Source organism: Nomascus leucogenys, chromosome 12 (genome assembly GCF_006542625.1).
Source record: "Nomascus leucogenys isolate Asia chromosome 12, Asia_NLE_v1, whole genome shotgun sequence".
Lineage (NCBI taxonomy): Eukaryota > Metazoa > Chordata > Mammalia > Primates > Hylobatidae > Nomascus > Nomascus leucogenys.
The window spans coordinates 90,334,950-90,355,377 of NC_044392.1; the positions used below are offsets into that span (position 1 = coordinate 90,334,950).

Genomic DNA, 20,428 nt, shown 5'->3' on the forward strand with positions numbered 1-20,428 from the left:
TATTTAAAAAGAAATGAATGAATACTCCGTGATCTCAAATCCTTTATCATTTTAAAATTGAATAATCATTTTATAATATAATGTGAAAACTGATGAACTTAAGGTAATGTTAAAATTGCCAGTATCAATAACACTTTTCAATTTCAGTTATTTTATATAACTCATATTTATCCTTGAGACTAATATATGGGTTATCTTGGCTACTTTTTTATTCTTTTCTTTCTGCACTATGACTTTTGGCCTATTATTACTTACTAATATATTGACAGAAAGTAGAAAGGAAAAGTGAGAAGAAAAATGATTTAAATTTATCATTTACAGTTAATGTTTATTCTTATATCACATTAGTCATGAGCACTGCTTTCTACACTAAAAAATATAAAGAGTTAAACTAATAGCTTAAAATTGTAAAAACTTAAAGGCATGAATTAATACCTTGATACTCATATTTCAGTATTATTGTGAAGTTTTAAGATATTACTCTTTATAAAGAAGCATTTGTTACCTGTAATGAGCCTTTTCATGAGGTTTTTCTCACACTACTTTATTACAGATTGCGTTTTCCCCCCTCATCCCCTGCCCCTTCCCCTAGGACACACCCTGACCTACAGTAGGATTTGTATTACTGCCCCCGTCACAGTGCAAGAAGCTGGAACAGGAAGGGAAGGAATGCTGCTGGTCACACAGTTCCCTGTGAGAAGCTGTAGTTCCTAGTCTTCTATAAATATCACCTTGAAAGCTTTTTACTAAATTTATTTTTAAACAAATGTTTATTCTAAATTTGCCTTGATCAGAGATAACTAACATCATTTCTTTAAATATTGCTGTTTTAAAGAGAAACAAATCATTCTTTCATCTGCTTCCAATTCTTCATGTTTATGTCTGTTGAGAGAAATGTCTTTATTTAGTGTTTATGTTTGAAAGTCTTTTTCCCTTTTCATCTTTCACTTTCATTTGTATAGGCAGTTGCCATAATTATAGCTAGATAAAACAAAAAGTGAAAAATCCACTTTGATGAATGGAGATCAGAATATTAGTATTTGGTGTTTCTTTTTTTTCCTTTCTTTTTTTGTTTTTTTTAGAAAAGAATTTTGTTGGAAATACCTACATTGCATAAGTATCAAGTACATGTGAATTAGACAAAACAGTTTTTTGGGGTTTACAAATTTTTTAGGACCTCTAGGATTTCAGTGGTCCAGATTAATCATAGTCCTTATTTCATGATACTCTTTCATGATTGGTTTGTGCATGGCCTGCTTTTATTTAGTGTTATTTAGTGTTTTTAAGTTTATTATACCACCTGTGAACCCAACACGCAAATCAAAAGCTAGGTTCTTGGAAATGACGTATATAACCGAGTGATTCCCTTCCATCCCCCTGGCTCCCCATTTCCCAGGTAGTTGTATTCTTTTGTTTTGTTTTTGGAGGCGGAGTCTCGCTCTGTCACCCAGGCTGGAGTGCAGTGGCAAGCTCCACCTCCCGGGTTCACGCCATTCTCCTGCCTCAGCCTCCGGAGTAGCTGGGACTACAGGCGCCCGCCACCGCGCCTGGCTAATTTTTTTGTATTTTTAGTAGAGACGGGGTTTCACCGTGGTCTCGATCTCCTGACCTCGTGATCCACCCGCCTCGGCCTCCCAAAGTTCTGGGATTACAGGCGTGAGCCACCGCGCCCAGCCCAGTAGTTATATTCTTGAACTCAGTGTTCACTAATCTCATCTCTCCTCTCCTCTCCTCTCCTCTCCTCTCCTCTCCTCTCCTCTCCTCTCCTCTCCTCTCCTCTCCTCTCCTCTCACCTCCCCTCCCCTCCCCTCCCCCCTCTCTCTTTTTCTTTTCTTCTTTCTTTTCTTCTTTCTTTCTTTCTTTCTTTCTTTCTTTCTTTCTTTCTTTCTTTCTTTCTTTCTTTCTTTTTCTCTCTCTCCCTTCCTTCCTTCCTTCTCTTTCTTTTTCTTTATCTCTCTTTTTTTCTCTTTCTTCTCTCTCATATATATATGTATAATGTTTATGTGTATTCCCCATGTGTTTTTAAAAATTGTTTTTACTTTTATTAGAAGCGTATCATGGTCAGGGGTGATGGCGCATGCCTGTAATCCCAGCATTTTGGGCGACCATAGTGGGCAGATCACTAGAGCCCAGGAGTTCAAGACCAGCCTGGGCAACGTGGTGAAACCCTGTCTCTACAAAAAAATACAAAAATTAGCCGGGCATGGTGGTGTGAGCCTCTTGTCCCGCCTCCTCAGGAGGCTGAGATGGGAGGATAGCTTGATCCTAAGAGGTTGAGGCTACAGTAAGCTGAGATAGTGCCCCTGCACTCCAGCCTGGGTGACAGAGCGAGACGTTGCCTCAAAAAAATGGGGGTGGTATCATGCTATATATAGTCTCTAGTACATTTTTTTACCTTACCATTTATTAGGAAGATGTTCTATCTTGTGTGTTATATTTGATTCATTTTGACTACTGTATTAATACTGCATAATAGTCCAGAGGGGGTGAGTATCCACTGTTTATTTACTGAATCTCCTGTTGTTGAAGAGTTTGATTGTTTCTAGGTGTTTACAATTGTTAACAGCTGCTATGAACGTTCGTGTACATGCTGCCTCCTGTTTTTACCTATGAGAAATAATTTCAGGAATAAAACTGCTGGGCCATAGGGATATTAATTTTCAACTTTAGGAGATAATACCAAACTCCAAACTGTTTTCCCCTTTGTGCACCAATCTGTACTCACACTAACAATGTCTGAGAGACCCGGTAGATTCCATATCCTCTCTAGCACTTAATATTGTCAGACTTTTAATTTTTGTCAGCTACATGGATATCTTATTATAGCCTTAATTTTTGTTCTTTATGTTTATTGGGCATATTTATTTCCTCTTTTCTGAAATGCCTGTTTGTAATGTTTTATCCATTTTTTCTATTAAAAATTTTGGTAAAAATTCTTATGTATTCCTGATACTAATCTTTTGTTGGATATATATGTTTTGAATATATTTTTGCAGTTTGTAAGTTTGTCTTTTATTTTCTTTAAGGTATATTTAATGACCAGAAGTTCTTAATTTTTATATAATCAAAATCTATTAATCTTTTATGGTCCATACCTTTTTGTGACTTAAGTAGTATTTTTCTAGCCCATGGTCCAAAAAATACTCACCTGTACTTTCCACTAAGATACAGAATAGTTTATTTTTATTAACATGTAAGACCTTAACCCCTCTAGAGTTGATTCTTTTTAATTTAATGAGGGATTCAGCTTTATCTTTTCTTCATCCAATCCATAAAGATTATAATTTTGAAATCTCTATTTATTGAACAGTCTCTTCTTATTCCACTGATCTAAGTTAATTGCCTCTGTCATACACTGAAGTTTCATAAATACATGGGCCTATTTCTAGACTTTTTGTTCTATGCTATTGTTCATGTGTGTGTGTTCCTCTTTGAATTTTATTTTTATTTCTTTTACTTTTGATCATGGCTTACTGCATCCTTGACTGCTTGAGCTCAAGCAGTCTTCCCATCTTAGTCCCCCCCCCACCCCCCGCCAGGTAGCTGGGACTACAGATGTAGGCCATAATGCCAGGCTAATTTTAAAAAAAGTTTTGTAGAGACAAGTTCTCACTATATTGCCCAGGCTGGTCTGGAACTCCTGGGCTCAAGCTACATCTTTGAATTGTAGACACAGATATACATTCCTAGACTGTAAGTACTTTGGTTTTTCCACTAGGTTTTGGACATAGTGAGAACAAGCATTCGTACAGTTCTTCCACGCATCTGGAAGGTGCCTGATGTCGAAGAAGTAAATTTATATCGGATTTTCAACCGGGTTTTTAATCGCTTACTCTGGAGTCATGGCCAAGGGCTGTGGAACTGTTTCTGTGATTCAGGGTAAGTTCTAAGTCATCTTTTATTATCGTCATTTTTAATATTTTACTATTTAGTTATAGAGGTATCCTAATAAAATGCTTGAATGATCTTTTAAAATATGGATTTCTTTTACTGCATGTAATGTTTAGCACTCAACTATAATTTATATCAATTAAGCTGATCTAGATAAGATGATGAATATGAACACAACACAACCTAATTCGTTTGAATTCAGTGGAGAGAAGGTAGTCCTAATTAAAGAAAATACAAACCAATATCCTTGAAGTTCTTCTGCAGTTGCCTTCTAAAATTATGGCTACACTTCTCCTCCTCCCCAGAATCCTAGTGCTGCTAAAGCTGCTGTGACTCAGTGTCACTTTAGCCTCAAGATATCTAAAACCAAACATTCCACGTCCTTTTATTCAGAAATGGCTTCCTTTTTTGGCTTCCCTTAATCCTATTATTATTCTCTCAGTCATACAAGTTGGATATCACAGGGGCATCTGCATCTTCCTTTTCCCTGACTGTCTTTATTCAATCATTTGCTAAATCCTATTATTTTTCTGTCACATTCCCACATGGCTAAACTAGCTTGTTTCCATTCATTCTTTCAACAATCATTAAGTACTTAGTTTTGTGCTAATATTTTTGGAGGTACAGTGTTGAATCTGACACAGACAATAACTAACCATACTACTTATTGTGTGAGATGCATTGTTCTAATCACTTTACATGTGTTAAGTGATTTAATTCTCATAACATCAATTTGAGTCAGGTTTTATTTTATCTTTATTTTATAGATAAGGAAACTGAGGCACAGTTAGGTGCTAAGGACCTAGTGGAACTGGGATTTGAACTCATTTAGCCTTGACCCCAGAGTTCATGCTCTTAACCTGTAAACTCTGATTTCTCTAGCAGATAAAGTATGATATATACAAAGCAAATCATTCGATATGGTTTGTCTGTGTCCCCACCCAAATCTCATCTTGAATTGTAGTTCCCATAATCCCCACGTGTCATGGGAGGGACCTGGTGGGAGGTAATTGAATCATGGGGATGGTTACCCCCATGCTGCTGTTCTCTTGATAGTGAGTGAATTCTCATGGGATCTGATAATTTTATAAGGGGCTTTTCCCCCTTTTACTTGGCACTTCTCCTTGCTGCCACCATGTGAAGAAGGACATGTTTGCTTCCCCTTCTGCCATGATTGTAAGTTTCTTGAGGCTTCCCAGCCATGCTGAACTATGAGTCAATTAAACTTCTTTCCTTTGTAAATTACCCAGTCTTGGGTATGTCTTTTTTAGCAGTGTGAGAATGGACTAATACATCATTATAAAAGAGATACAGATAAAGTATGACAGTATTTTAGACAAAAGGAGCATTTTTTTGGTAAGACAGCTAAGTGAAATGAATAGATTTCTAGGCATTTTTGTTCCAGTTTTTTGTTTCTCATATCCTTCTTACGGTCAGAATCATTTCCTAAAATCTGTAGTGATTTTCCTCATTTATAATTTAAGTTTAAACTTCTTATCTACAGGTACAAGGCTATCTAATATGCTGTTTTCTTCTTATTTCCCCAGTCTTCCTTCTCATTACTCTCCTACTTGAATTCTGCTCCAGAAAAAACTCATTGTTTTTCAGATTTCTTAAAAATTTGTCGTTTTCTTCCTCTGAACTGTTGATGTCATTTAATATCTGATTGGATGGCTTTCTGCCACCCCAACCTTCTGTACCCTCTGTATTATTTGAATCTAATGTAAAGCTCCATACTATACCTACCTCTTCTGTAAAACCTTAACAGACTGTTCTATTCTGAAATGATCTCAGAATATTCTTCATTTAAATATTCTAGCCATGTGATACAGAATCATTCGTATCATTTGGAGACTCAGTCTTTCTACCATTTTTTTTCTTAACTGCCATTCACTAACAGGGAGAATTAATAAGGCACTCTGGGTGTGTTGAAATCTGAGAATAATTTGGGCTATTATTTCTACAGAGACTGAAGTGAAACATTTGAACTCCACAGCCCCTTAGTTGATGGCTCCCTGTAAAACTTCTCCCAATCTGAACTTATAATGGAAATTTTTTTTCTGTTGGTTGATCCATTGGCTTGATGCTATATATGAATCCCAGCTACTCTCTACCATGGAGAGCAATGAGAAAATCTGTTAGTGAAATCAATGCTGTGGCTCTGAGTCCATAGATAATCTCCAACACCAGACCCTAAAGATACCCATAAAGTGGTGCTTCCTTGCTTCTAGGGCTCCTCTTTCCCGAACTATTTTGCTAACATACTTTAACTTGATTCAGAATCCTTTTCTCCTTTCCTTGGCACAATACTGCCTGCCAGTTTCTCTGTTGGTATCTATTAGTACTAGTAATCATAGGGATAGTAAGTAGTATTTATTGAAGGTTTACTAAATGTCTGACATTGTTTTACATATTAAATATTTGTATAATCTCCACAAAAAGTATTTTGAGTAAATTATTACCATCATTTACAGATGAGGAATTGAAGCATAAACAGAGTATATAATTTACTCAATTTCCCATAGTAACTGTATGAGCCTATATTTAAATCCAGGTAATCTGAGTCAGAAGCCCAAGCTCTTAACTCTGTGCTTCATTGACATTCCCCAAAGCAGATTTGCCAATGGTTGCCAAGCTTGTTTTACTGCAAGTCCATAGCATTAGCCAAATCCCTAGCCTACTATGCCTGTGCAGGTGAGGCAGGAGTAGTTTTGAGACCAATTTGACTCCACTCTCATCTACTTCTTTCAATTTAGTAGGTTAAAGAGGTGAATTTAATATCGGATTTTATTTTGCATTAATGAGTTTTTTAGGCTTCCTCAATTTAGTGAAGTCACATAGGACTGTGTGTGTTTGATTCTCAGTTTGGACCCAGAATAGTTCTTTATCCTTTGAATCATGCCTTCTCAATGTATACTCCTTTAACCTTTGGTCCGAAGGCCTAACAGTCATGGTGAAAATCTACTCTTCTCAGTTTTTAAGGAATGATTTTAATAAAAGGTTCAACTTTCTTTCACAGTTAGGTGTAAAATCTTAGAAAAATATAATCCAAGTCTTTGACTATATCCAAGAATCCAAGGCCTTGATTCTTGCCTTTGCCTGTCAACATCCCCAACAATAAAACAAAGTAAGTAAACCATCCTCTGTCCACCTCCAGAAACACCAGAGTAATGTAGATCTTTGTGGTAGGTTTCCCTAGAGTTGGCCAAGGGGTTTTACTGATGTATCAAACAGAAAACACCCTTGTTCCTCTCTTTTCCTCTACCAGGCTGCTGATGCCCATGCCCAGTAACCCTTTTATCACATGCCGCCTCCTGGGAGTGTTATGATGCCCACATTTGGAATATGTTTACTTTAGGGAAATATCTCTTGGAATTTCCATAAATAAAGTTATCTACCATGTTTTACTGGGATAGAGGAAGTCTGAAGTTCTATGGGACTCAAACTTAGGCCTGAGAGCTGGGGAATGGTGGCTATGGGAAGTGGCATTTCAAGTGAGAGTTAAAGGAAGAATAGGACTTTGTGAGGTAAAGCCAAGAGAGGAGCCAGGGTAATATGCGAGAAGGAATGCATGGTTTGGAAAAGCCCCATCTCCACTCAAAATCCTAATATGTAAACCCTAAAGAAGAGAATCTGGCTTGGATTCCCTAGGCGAAAGTATTTTCCTGTGGGGGGTTGTCATGTAAAAGCTTTTCTTTTAGAATCTTAGGGCAAGAAGAAATTTTAAGGAATATTCTAAGGCGGTAGTCTGTTTCTAGGCTGGATTATGCCTACTTGAAAAGGTATGCATAATATATAGACTACTTAAAATGATGTGAATCTCCCTGTTCTCATATCACTTTCAATTGGATGTGTTGTTGTTATACTTTTTAGGTCATTAATCTTTCTGTTGGTGATTACTGTGTTGGTATGTATAAACTTCAGCAGCCTGGAAGAGGAAAAGAGAGGGACAAGGGTGTTTTCTGTTTGATGCATCAGTAAAACCCCTGGGCCAATTCTAGGGACCCCCCACCACAACTTTTCCTTTCTCCTTTCTGCTACTTAACTTTGGGCTACTTAGTCAGGACTTGTACCAGTGGAGAAAGGAATGAATCAGTTTCACTCTTTAGATAACTGCTTTATGAAATGTTTTGATGAGAAAGTGGGTGAAAATTATTGGATTACTGGATAATGTGAGGATTTCTAAGTCTCTGGATTTCGTGAATAACTCTCCTTTGTTGCCAAAGATATTCAGTATTCTATGTCTTACTGTTATATTACTTTAAAAAGTCATTTAAAGCGATTTCCTTTTATATTGCTGTGAGGATTATGGAGAGCCAGAAAGAACTTTTTAATCATTTAATTTTTCTTTTTGAATTCATGGATTTTGGTGATCCTATTTCCTTGGAATTTAGATTCAAAAAGCAGGTAGATGAGACCTGGCGTTCTTTGATAAAAGCACTGGTATTTTAACTTTTTTTTTTACCTCCCTTCACCTTTAAAAAAAACTTTGTGTTGCTAGTGTTGAAAGTTGAAATACTTGAGTATTACAGAGGCATTTCACATCTACTCAGCTATGCCAGGTGGCAGGTAGGAGTAGGGGATACAGTTCTGTTCTCAGGTTTCCTTTGTGTAGAGGGGGCACCACTGCCCTAGGGCCAGATGGAGCAGGTTGCTTTCATTTTCTTGAGTATTTTGGCATGCTGACACCTAAATATGGATTAATATATAGAGTAGAATTTAGTCTTGGCTAGTAGTGGTAAATATACACACCAGAAATAAATATGTATAGGACCTTGATTCATATATTTATTTTAAATATTTGAGGGAGAATAAGAAAGTGAGAAGCCAAAGCTGGTCATATTATAACTCACATATTATTCAAGAAGTTACATCAGATTAGAGTGTTACTGAAGAAGCCCTTTTAACTTTCTTCCATTTTATTTGTTCTTTCCCTACCTCTAAAGAAAAATTACCATAATATGAGTGATCTGATAGTTGATCTGATCAAATAGCTCAAGAGTATCAAGAAATAAATATATCCAAGTTAAGAGTAGAGGGTGGGATGGAGGTAGACTTTTATAGACATACCCAAAATCCCAGCAGAAAGAAAAGTGCTAGGCAGACAGTCAAAACACAGGATTTTTTTTAATGTATTCACATTTATATGAAATTTTATAGGGTCTGCTAAATCAAAGTATACTAATTATAAACATATTCCCTAATTAATTTATTTTTCCAGCATTTTTTATCAAATTAGGTAGATAGATTTATATCTCCATTTACATCTATAAATCTTGATAACACATGTGTCATATCTGGTTTTTCTTCCATTTAGCAATAATTTAAATTTTGTTTTTACAGTTAATTTTACCATCAAATTACTGTTTCTTAAATAAAAATAATTTTCATTCCTTTGCCAATTAAAAAACCCCAGTATTTTAAAAGCCTATTATAGTTAGTCCTGAACATTTCAGAACACTGAAGAAAATTTGTTTCTTTCAATTAACTCATTTCAGTCTTACTCCCTTTAGGAAAACCTGTCATTCATTGATGACATGCTGTCTATTTGGGGCCACATTTCTCTGAAAAAATAAACAGTAGCTTTTCTAGTAAAAAATACATTTCTGTTTCTACGGCATTTTTTAAAAAATTCAAAATATATCAAATATCCACAGAAGGTTGAAAGTGGAGTCTTTGTGTTTCCCATTGGGAAGTTTACTTCCAGGAAAATATTGTCCTGAATACTTTTTCCTTTTGAAAGTCTGTGTTTTTCTCTCTGAGGGTTATGTGAATTGGTTTATGCAAAATGAGATGTGAATCATTACCAAGTCTCAAACCAAAATTTCCCCTGGAGGCTTGAAGAGTTTCAAGGAGTAAGTCTGAGGAATAAATCTCTCTCTCTCTCTCTCTGTCTCTCCCTCCCTCCCTCCCTAGTGGTGGAGTACTAAGGTGTTTCCTGATATAAACCATGATGCCATGATGGTAAACTTAGAAATGGTTAACACACACACACACATACACACACACACACACGTACACACACACACCCCACACAAAATTGAAGTTTACCAAGGAAGTATGCACCATTACCTGCTTTGGAATAAGCTGAGTTCAATGAAAGAGAAGGCACACTGCTTCTGGGATTGCAGTAGGGCAGTACTTGTTAAGATAGCATTACTTCTAGCACACAGAACCTGTGCTCTAGGAATATCATGGATATAGTTATGTCTAAAAGTGTTTTGAAAGGGATGGTCACAATCAAGTATTAACCTAAATTCTCCTAGTGAAGAGAGGTCAACAATTGTTTCAGCAACTTTTTAATCATTTCAAGGGATCATTCTTAAGGTAAATACAGATTCCGAGAAAGCCTAAATTCCAAGAATACTTAACTTTTGAGAAATTAGCTCAGTATTTTACAAATACCTTAATATAGAGTAACTCCATTTTTTAAGAGGTGTTAGAAAACTATCCTATTAGCCATCCAGAGTTGGCAGCTTTAAAAGCTTTAAGGACAAATAGTGCTGGGCGTGGTGGCACATGCCTGTAGTCCCAGCTACTTCAAGGCTAAAATGAGGGAGGATCACTTGAGGCCAGGAGTTCAAGGCTGTAGTGCATCATGATTGTGCCTGTGAATAGCCACTGTACTCCAGTCTGGGCAACATAGTGAGACACACTCTCTCAAATACACACACACCCGCATGCACAAACACACACACAGACAAATAGTATATGTATTTGATGTTGTTTCTTTAATATAAAGATTAATTTCCTAATTTGTGTTTACTATATATCTTTAAACCATTCATAGTTATTGCAAGTGTATGAGGCCATTTCTATTTCCCTTATTGGTTTGTTGCTAGGGAAGTGATATAGCTGGTTGTCATTTTTAACAGCCAACATGAGATCATGTCTGTTTCCATGCCAACAGATCCTCTTGGGAGAGTATATTCAATAAAAGCCCGGAGGTGGTGACTCCTTTGCAGCTCCAGTGTTGCCAGCGCCTGGTGGAGCTTTGTAAACAGTGCCTGCTAGTGGTTTACAAATATGCAACTGACAAAAGAGGATCACTTTCAGGCATTGGTCCTGACTGGGGTAATTCCAGGTACTTGTTCACATTCTCTAACCCTTGAGAGTTTTATATAAAGTAATGCTAAAACACAGTTTGAAATTGACAGTGTTTTTTTGTTTATGTGAGTAGAGAAAAAGCTAAAGACTGAAAGTTCATACATGCTATTATCTGCAAAATATGTTTAATTCGTACAGTATTTACCTTTAAGGGCCTGAACAAGGACAGCAATGACAAACCTAAAGGTGATAAAACATACTTGGAAATGAAGTTATTTGACTTATATACCTTCACTTTCAAAAGTCCAGAGCAAGAGTATCCAAAAATGTGGTAAATAAATTTAACTTCTGTTCTCCAATAGAGATATTTCAACATTTATCCTTGAGCCTACTATACAGTTGGGAAGATACCTTTGGTTTCATTTTTATTGTTCAATTTGCCTCTGCTATTCCTTTCATTACCAAATATGTAGGCGGTAAAGTTTTGTCAAGTTCTATTTGAAAAATGAGTTTCACAAATATCCAGTTAAAATAGTTTTCCAAAAAGCATGAAAAGCAATATTGTTTTTAAGCTGCAAAAACACATAAAGAAAGTACCTTTTAGCATTTCTCAAGACAACTGTAGTTCTCATTAGAAATAGAGATGAATATATAACTTTAGTTTTAGTATTTGTAAGTTGTAGTACTATTCAGGATAGAAGAAATTAAGCCATGACTTTGAAAAACTAAGTGATGGTCAAAAAGTCAGTGAATAGTTGAATAAACAATGAGGAAAATGGAACCACTATAGCTTGGATTTTCTTTTCTTGAAAACATCTAGAAATTGATCTGTTTATTTAAAAAACTCAGGGAGTATAATAAAACTAACTTTATTACAGATGTGTCCTGTAACAGCAGAATGGCTCAGAATATTTTTAATAGAAAGTATTAAGAGAAATATTTTAAATTTTTGTTTGTCTTGGATTCTGTCATTGTAGTGTTGCAGGATGTTTAACCTCTTTTAACTCTTCTACAAATAGAAGCTGGTTGATCACAATAATAGTGGTAAAGGTAACCATTAATATTTAAAATATTTAAATATCAAAGTTATATTCTACAGTTTTAATGGTTTGACTGAAGCAAATTGTTGAAATAAAACTTTTAATACTTTCGTTAATACTTTTATATGAATTAAAAGAATGATAGCCATTTTTTGGACATCATACCATGTAAATGAAGAGCCTTCTTGTTAAGGGGTGATACTCTGGGAGCATGGTCAGGAAAATCTTAAATTTCAATCTAAGAAGTAATTCACTGAGACTCTTTAATGTCATTTCCATAATTCTAGATTTCATAAACTAATTTCTGTTGATAGATCTTTTAGCTTTTGTGGGTACACAAAGTAGGATGAGTCTTCTTGGTTACATTGGAGGAAAAAGGTATGCTTTACAGTTGCTTCAGACTCTTTTATTTTCTTCTGCTGGTGGTCAAAAGAGATATTTCTGACCATGGAATCTTGACTTCTGGACTTCTGATAAATGATCAGGATGGCCTAGTATTGTGATTATAATCATTTTGAGATGTCAGTAAATACATTTTCATTCCTGCCCAAGCTCAGAACCATTTGATAGAGAAATACTAGAGTCAGACATATGGTCATCATCTATTACTTTGTTACTCCATAGTACTATTGCTGATAAAAGTTACATTAGGGGACATGGTGTAGATGTGAGCCAAGTGAGTTTTCTAATACTGAATTTTGGAATTCAGCTTATCCACCCAGTCAAAGGCAGATCAGAATCAACACAAACCTTCCATGTCACTAGCCCATAAAGTCTTGTTCTTTTAGCATTGGCAGGAGAGCAAGAAAAGATGCATCCTTGCTGCAGAAAGGCAGAGCCAGAAAGACAAAGAGGCTGAGCTATGCGTGCCTGTTTCCTTCTTTTAAATCCACAAATCAGATAATTTCGTTCTGGTAAGAGGCCAGGAAGTTCACAGTAGTGGAAATTCTTCTACATTGGAACACAAAGAGCAAAGAGAAGTAAACATTTCTCCCTAATATCTAGCTATTAAAACCCAAGTCAATGTCACATTAATTTAACAATATGTAAAAAGTGGCCCTATTTCTTTTCCTCATAGGTAAGAAACGGACTCTTTAACATTTTACTTAAATGTAGAAGTCACTTAATATTTATTAATAGATTGACACATTTTATTTATGAAGTATACTTGGTAATATAAACATGAATTTATATTTATAGTATTTATAAATAAATGTAAATGTACCTAATAGAAATAACTTACGAAGTATACCTAAATAATTTATGAGGAGATTCATATTTGGTTAATTTACTTATAAAATTAAAACAGATAGAAAATAGAGCTAACAGCAGACAGGTTTAGGGACCAGGTTTATCTTTACCAAAGATCTACTGGATATTTCTTAAGAGGATTTAAAGAGTATATGGCATCTATTACATGGAAGAGAGTGGCCTTCAACTTTGCATTCTCAGAAAAAAATAATAATATGCATACCAAAGGAAAAGACATTTCTGGGTTTCTACCTTTTATGTACTGAGCTTTCATATAAGCACATTTCACAAGGGGTTCCGTAGCTAAAAAACATTTTTAAAACCACCAAGTTAGCACTTCTGCTTTTGGTAATAGAGCATTAAATATTTGGCTAAATCCTGCCTCTGATGATAACTAGAAAAGCTGTACAAAATATCACGTTTGCTCAAAAGTACTTGCTAACCCAGTACCTGTTAGTGAGTATTTGTTAGTGCTGAGCAGTGCTTTTGACAGCTGTGTGGGCCTAGGGGATGAAATAGGAGTTCAGGGCCTGCCAAAGATGGTGGCTGTTGTCAACACTCTAGATTCCTAGGAGTAACAGTGCTCAGGATGGTTTGCAAAGCAAAAGTTGACAGAAACAAAAAGGAAATAAATTTACAACTGTAGAGGAAGATTTAATAATCATTTCTCAGAAAAAACTCAGTAAAGATATAAAATTTTTAATGATAAAATTAACAGACTTAACTGTCATATGTAGAAGTAAATGTATTAACTTCAGATTTCAGTACCCCAGGCACAATGGGAAATTTTTAAAAATCAACCATATAGTGGAATAAAAAAAAAACACCCAATTTTCACAGAATTTCAGAAGATTGAAATTATACAGAGAACTTTTTCTGACCAAATGCCTTTAAGCTGGAAAACAATAGAAAAATATAAACAGCAAATCTATGCTTTGGAAAGTCAAAAAATATACTTTTAAATAATCCATGAATCAAATAAGAGATTATAATGGACATAAGAAAATATTTTGAACTGAGTGATAAGAAAAATATTAGAAATAAAACCTGTAGAATATGGCTAAATCAGTAATATAGGGATATTTATTGCTTTAAATAAATATATCAGGAAAAAGGAAAGGCAAATATTAAATCTAAGCAACCATTTTTAGAGGTAACAAAATAACATTTAAATATACCCAAAGAATACAGAAAAAAAAAATAAAAACAGAAGAAATTAATGACATAATGAAACAAACATAGAATAAAGAAGATAAACACAGCCGAAAGCAGATTTTAGAAAATACTAATAAAATTGATAAATACCGAGTGAGACTGATAAAGAATATAAAATGGAGAAATAGCTAATATCAAGAACGAAAAGGGAGACATTACTACAGATTCTACAGATATTTACAATTTGATAAGGAAATGTTATGAACAATTTCATGCTGGTAAATGTAGTAATTTCATTGATGTTAACAAATTCCTAGAAAAACACATACTGCCAAACAAAAGAAGACATAGAAAATCCTAAATAGTCATAACTACTGAAAAAATTAAATCAATTATTAAGAGCCCTTCCACAATGATAACTCCAGCTGTAGATGGCATCACTGGCCAATTCTATCAAACCCACCCAGAGAACAGCAAAGGAGTGAACACTCTTCAACTTGACCTAGATTACCATACTTTTGATACCAAAACCTGACCAAGACATTATGGCAAAGGAAAATAACAGTTCAATTGCACTCCTAAACATAGATGCAAAACTCCTAAACCAAATATTAGGAAGATGAACCCAGAAAGCTTAAATAGGATAATATATCATGACCAACTTCTGCCTATTGCCTCAATGTAAGGATGCAATAACTTTAAAAAGTGATGAGTGTAATTTGCTACAGTAATAGCATAAAAGGTAATTTCAAAAGATAGAGATAAAAATCTTGATAGAATTCAATATGCATTCATGCTTTAAAAAGTGCTTAGTAGCTAGACAGAAAAGATGTTTTCCAGTTTGATGAGGATAACTAAGAAAAACTTACAACATAAATACCTAGTGCTGAGACACTGAAGGCTTTGCCTTTCAAATGAGTAACAAGACTGTCTGTGATCACCACTTCTATCCAGCATTGTATTAGAGGTCCTAGCTAGTTTAATGAGACAAAAGAAATAAAAGGCATTAGGTTTGAAAGAAAGAACTAAACTCAGTAAGTGGATATGATTGTATTCATACGAATGTAAATAAATCTATGATAGATTATAAAGTGAATTTAAAAATTTTGATGAAATCATGTAAATCAAAGTCAATATAAGAAAATCAATTGCACTTTTCTTTATCAACAACAAATATCTGAGATATAAAATTTAAAAATTTTTTCAAAAGCATGAAAGAATATCTAATACTTAGGAATAAATGTAGCAAGAAATGTATATGACCTTTATGCAGGAAAATGTAAAAATTGAAAAAGTATGTCTTATTCGTCATTGCACTCAATATTATCGATATGTCAGTTCTTCTTAAATAATTTCATACATCTGTAAATTCAATGTAATTCTACTATAAATCTCAACACATTTTTATTTTTTATTTTTGGCGGGGAGAAGAATTTGACCAAAGTTTGTTCTGTCACTATACAGAAGAGCAAAGAACCAAGAATAAGTAAGGCAATCTTGAAACAGAGCAATATAACATCATAGGATTTAGTAACTACAGTGTCTCAAGACTTACAATAAAGTTAATTTAAGATAGTATCATATTGGCAAAAAGGATAAACAAATAGACCATTGGAACCATTCAGAAAAACCATAAACCAACCCATGCCTACCTGGAGACTTGATTTATGACAAAAGTGGTGTACACCTGATTTATGACAAATAGGAAAAGGAAGTTTGTTTAAACAATGGTTCTAGGACAATTGTATTTCCAAATAATAAAAAAGAAACTTAACTTTACCTACACCGTAAACGAAAACCATTTCCAGATGAAATTAGTATGTAGATGTGAAAGGTAAAACTGCATAAAGATTTCAGAAGATAATACAGGGGAATATTTTCATGACCTTGAGGTATGCAAAGATTAATAGAACCAAAAAATTTTAATAATAAGTGAAAAGATTATATTAAAATTAAAAACATATGTTCATCAGAAGACCCCATTAAGAGGTGGAAAAGCAAGCCACAGGATGGAAGGAAGTGTTTGCAACCCATATAATCTATAAAAAAATCTTACAAGATTATATAAGAACTCCTACAAATTTCTAAGAAAAAAGCAGACCACACAATAGAAAAATGGGGAAGATAATTGAAAAACAAGGACCAATAAACATTTGAAAAAGTGTTTAAGCTAATAATCAGGGAAATGCAAAATGTCAAAATCACTACATATCCATCACAAGTGCTGATGAGAACATAGAGTAATAGGAACTCACTTACCCTGCTTGTAAAGTGAAAGTTGATACCTTTTACAAACAGTTTGGCATTACATCTAAAGCCTACGCTTTTTACAGCTACTTTCCCTGTAAATTCTCAGCAGAGATGTGTGCACATGTGCATAAGACCCTTACTAGAATGATTATAGTAGCATTTACTCATAATAGCTAAAAATTGGAAACAACCCAAATGTCCATGAAAGAGTGGGCACATTTTTTCTAATATTCATACAATGGAATATTATACAACATTGAAAATAAACAAACTGCACCTACACATATAGCAAGAAGGGTTAGTTTCAAACATAAAGTTAAGTAAAATAAGCCAGATACAAAGGAATATATATTGTGTCCATTTATTGAAAAATCAAAAACAGGCAAAACTAAATTATGGTGTTTAAGGAATGTATAATTGGGTAGTAAACAAGGAAGTAATTACCATAAAGGTCAGAATAGTGGTTAACTTTATGAGGAGGGAGGGTACTGTAATACAGGGCTCTGGGATGCTAGGAATGTTCAGTTACTTAACATGGGTGGTAATGACACAAGTAATCACTTTTTAATACTCATTAAACAGAACATTTATGTTTTATGTACTTTTTAATATACCTTATAATTTATAATTTAAAAGTTTAAAAAAGACTAGTTAAATATATGGTATTATTTATGTTCTTAGGTTAAGATAGTTGGATATATCTATCTAAGAACAGAGATATTCTTGTTATTGAGGCCAGTGTTCATAATATATAAATTATAAATAATATTTAATTCATGTACCCTATTTCATTGGCTCCATACTCTGTGAGCCATGCATGGCAGAAACTATTGGAGTTTTTTACAGCTGAGAAAAGTGAGGCTTATCCAAATCTATATTGGATTTAGATGTGGCAAAGGTAGAATTTGAAACTGGGGCTTTTCCCCCCAAAAAATGGAAGTTAAAATCACAGGATTTAGTGCATATCCACTAGAACTGCTATTATCAAAAAAGTACAAAGTAGTAAGTGTTGGCGTGGATGTGGAGAAGTTGGATTTCTTATGCATTGCTGGTAAAAATATAAAACTGTGTGGCAGTTGTAGAAAGCAGTTTGGGAGTTTCTAAAAAATTAAATATAGAATTACCATATGACCCAGCAATTCTACTCCGAGGTGTTTACTCAAAAGAATGAAAAACAAAGACTCAAACGGATACTTGTATACCAGTGTTCACAGAAGCATTATTTGTAAGACAATAGCCAAGAGATGGAAACAACCCCTGCCCATCAACAGTTGAAGAGATAAAATATGGTATACACATATAATAGAATATTATTCAGCCACAGTATGGACTGAAATTCTGATACAGGCTACAATATGGATGACCTTTGAAAACATGCTAAGTTACACAGCCAGACACAAATGGACAAATCTTGTGATTCCACCTATATGAGGCATGTATAATATGCAAACTCATAGAGAGACAGAAAATAGAATAGATGTTACTAGGGGTAGGAAGGAAGGGAAAATGGGGCATTAGTACTTCAGGGGTATAGAGTTTCTGTTTCAGATGATGAAAAGTACTGAAAGTAATGGTGATGGTTACATACATTGTGAATGTACTTAATGCACTGAATCGTACAATTAAAAATGGTAAGAAAAACACTTTAATAGTACATTTCATGTTATATATTTCACTATAATATAAATATTTTAAAAAGACAGGACAAATATTCTGATGAACTTTATTTACCCTGAGTTTTCCAAACCAGGTCCTAAAATTATTCTGGGGAAATCAGGGGTCCTGGTCTTAACTCCAGGAAGAGGAAAAGGAAGGTGGGTGTAGCTTATGTTTTCGAGGTTAATTTCTACCAGTCTTGAAATGCTTCATGTTCCAGAGATCCTCCTGGTCAGCAATAAATTGGTATATAAAAGACAAACTAATTCTACATCAATCAGGAATTACATAAATGCGGGCTCTATGTTTGTATTTAATATAATGGTTATGTAAAGATGTGCACACCTGCCTTAGGGATGAGGAGGATGAGGAGTGAGGCTATGAAACAAATAGGGTAGTCTGAGGTATTTCTCCTTGGCACGAGTTAGCAATGAGTTAGCCATTTTCATATGTAAAGAATAAGCTAGAAAAATAGGTAAGCTGTAAACTTTTCCCATTTTTTAGTGCTTTACACAAATTCTTTAATCCGTAAACCCACTTCCTTGAGATAGTCTTCCTGCTTTAAAAAAATCAAATTATTTAACTTCATTGCAAGGAACATTTCAAAAACAATCTTCGATGTTCAGCTAGTGTTGGATTTCCCAAGACATATTGATGGAGATATTAAGGCAAATAATCCATTGTATTTCCCTGCAACACTTTAAAATATCCCACAGCACTTGCATTAGGGAAGAAAAGTGTTTCTTCCAATGTAATTTTATATGCTTTTTTTAGTTCATGCCGAACTTCTTTTCAAGTCTTAATAAAAAGTTTCATCTTTTTCTGCTTCTATGAAAAAGTTTAGGTTTGTGGCATATATAATATCTTTCTACTTTCTAGATTATTTTATACTTCATATTTCTGAAAAAATGAGTATAATAATTGTACCCATTAGTTTTAAAACTGAAATTAGTATACAATGATAATTATGTAGAATTGTCATGACAATATAGTATGGTTGCTACGAGCTCTGCTGCTGGAGCTAGCCTGTATGGATTTGAATCCTGGCTCTGCCACTTACTAGGTAGGAGACCTTGAGCAAGGCATTTGATCCCTGTATGCTTCGTGAAGTTTATTTATCTGTAAAATGGAGCTAACAGTAATATCTACTGTATAGAATTGTTATGAGAACGAAATGAGTTGATATCTGTAAAGCAATTCAAATAGTGCTGGGCACATAGAAAACACTATTTGAATATTTGTTCAGTAAAATAGTGTAAGTTAGTTGTGATCCTGGACTTTGTGCTTTTATTTTTTCATGTGCAAAATAGTGATCTTTATCTCAAAAGAATATGTAAATGTTACTGAAATGTCAATAGTAACTATTACTTGGAAATTCTTTGAAAGAAAGTTGGTAGATGTTACTGTTTACAGTGTAATTATCAGTACAACAGAATGTATCTTCAGTAGAAGGTAGAATAACTCTGAACTACTATGGAATAGTGGATTTTGATCAAACACCTCGTTTTCTTTTGCAACTTTGCCCTAGATAGGAAGGATAGCCTTTTCATGGCCAAAGATATTGGATCAATCATCATGACCCCACCAATTGTTGACATAATAATTAATCCATGTAAATTACCCGAGTGATTTTAAGAAAATGATTTATATAATCTGTGATGTGAGAAATCACTTGTTTCATTATTCATCACCTGTTATGCAATTTGGATTTAATTTGGTTTGTTTTATGTTATTTTGCTGCTCTATTAACTTAATGATTTGAGTAATTATTTATAATTTGTGATATTAGGTAATAGGTTTAGAAGATATTATTAGATAATTCATGACAAAATGTTCATGGATATTATAGAAAGTTCTGCTATTTTAATCTGAATGCTGCATATAGTTTGATTATAATGCATTTTTCTACATAATTCGTATAACACAACTATAATTTTCCATTGACATAGAATTATCATAGTTATCAATATTATTTAACATAGAATAGACAGCTAATTGTGCCCTTGGCCCTCCGTTTTTCATGTATCTGTGGGAGTATGATACTATCCCTGGATAATTCTATTTTCTTTTTTTTTTTTGAGATGGAGTCTTGCTCTGTCACCCAGGCTGGAGTGCAGTGGCGTCATCTCGGCTCACTG

The 20,428-nt window shown here is 34.3% G+C and overlaps 1 protein-coding gene across 1 annotated transcript in view; it reads left to right on the plus strand.

Moving 5' to 3' along the window:
* Nucleotides 1-20,428, plus strand: part of TTLL7 (tubulin tyrosine ligase like 7) — a 136,525-nt gene that overhangs the window by 109,282 nt on the left and 6,815 nt on the right. Inside the window, exons 19-20 of the mRNA XM_003260247.4 lie at nucleotides 3,719-3,879; nucleotides 10,802-10,975. Coding sequence (XP_003260295.2) covers nucleotides 3,719-3,879; nucleotides 10,802-10,975 — 335 coding nt within the window. The remainder of the gene's footprint in view (nucleotides 1-3,718; nucleotides 3,880-10,801; nucleotides 10,976-20,428) is intronic.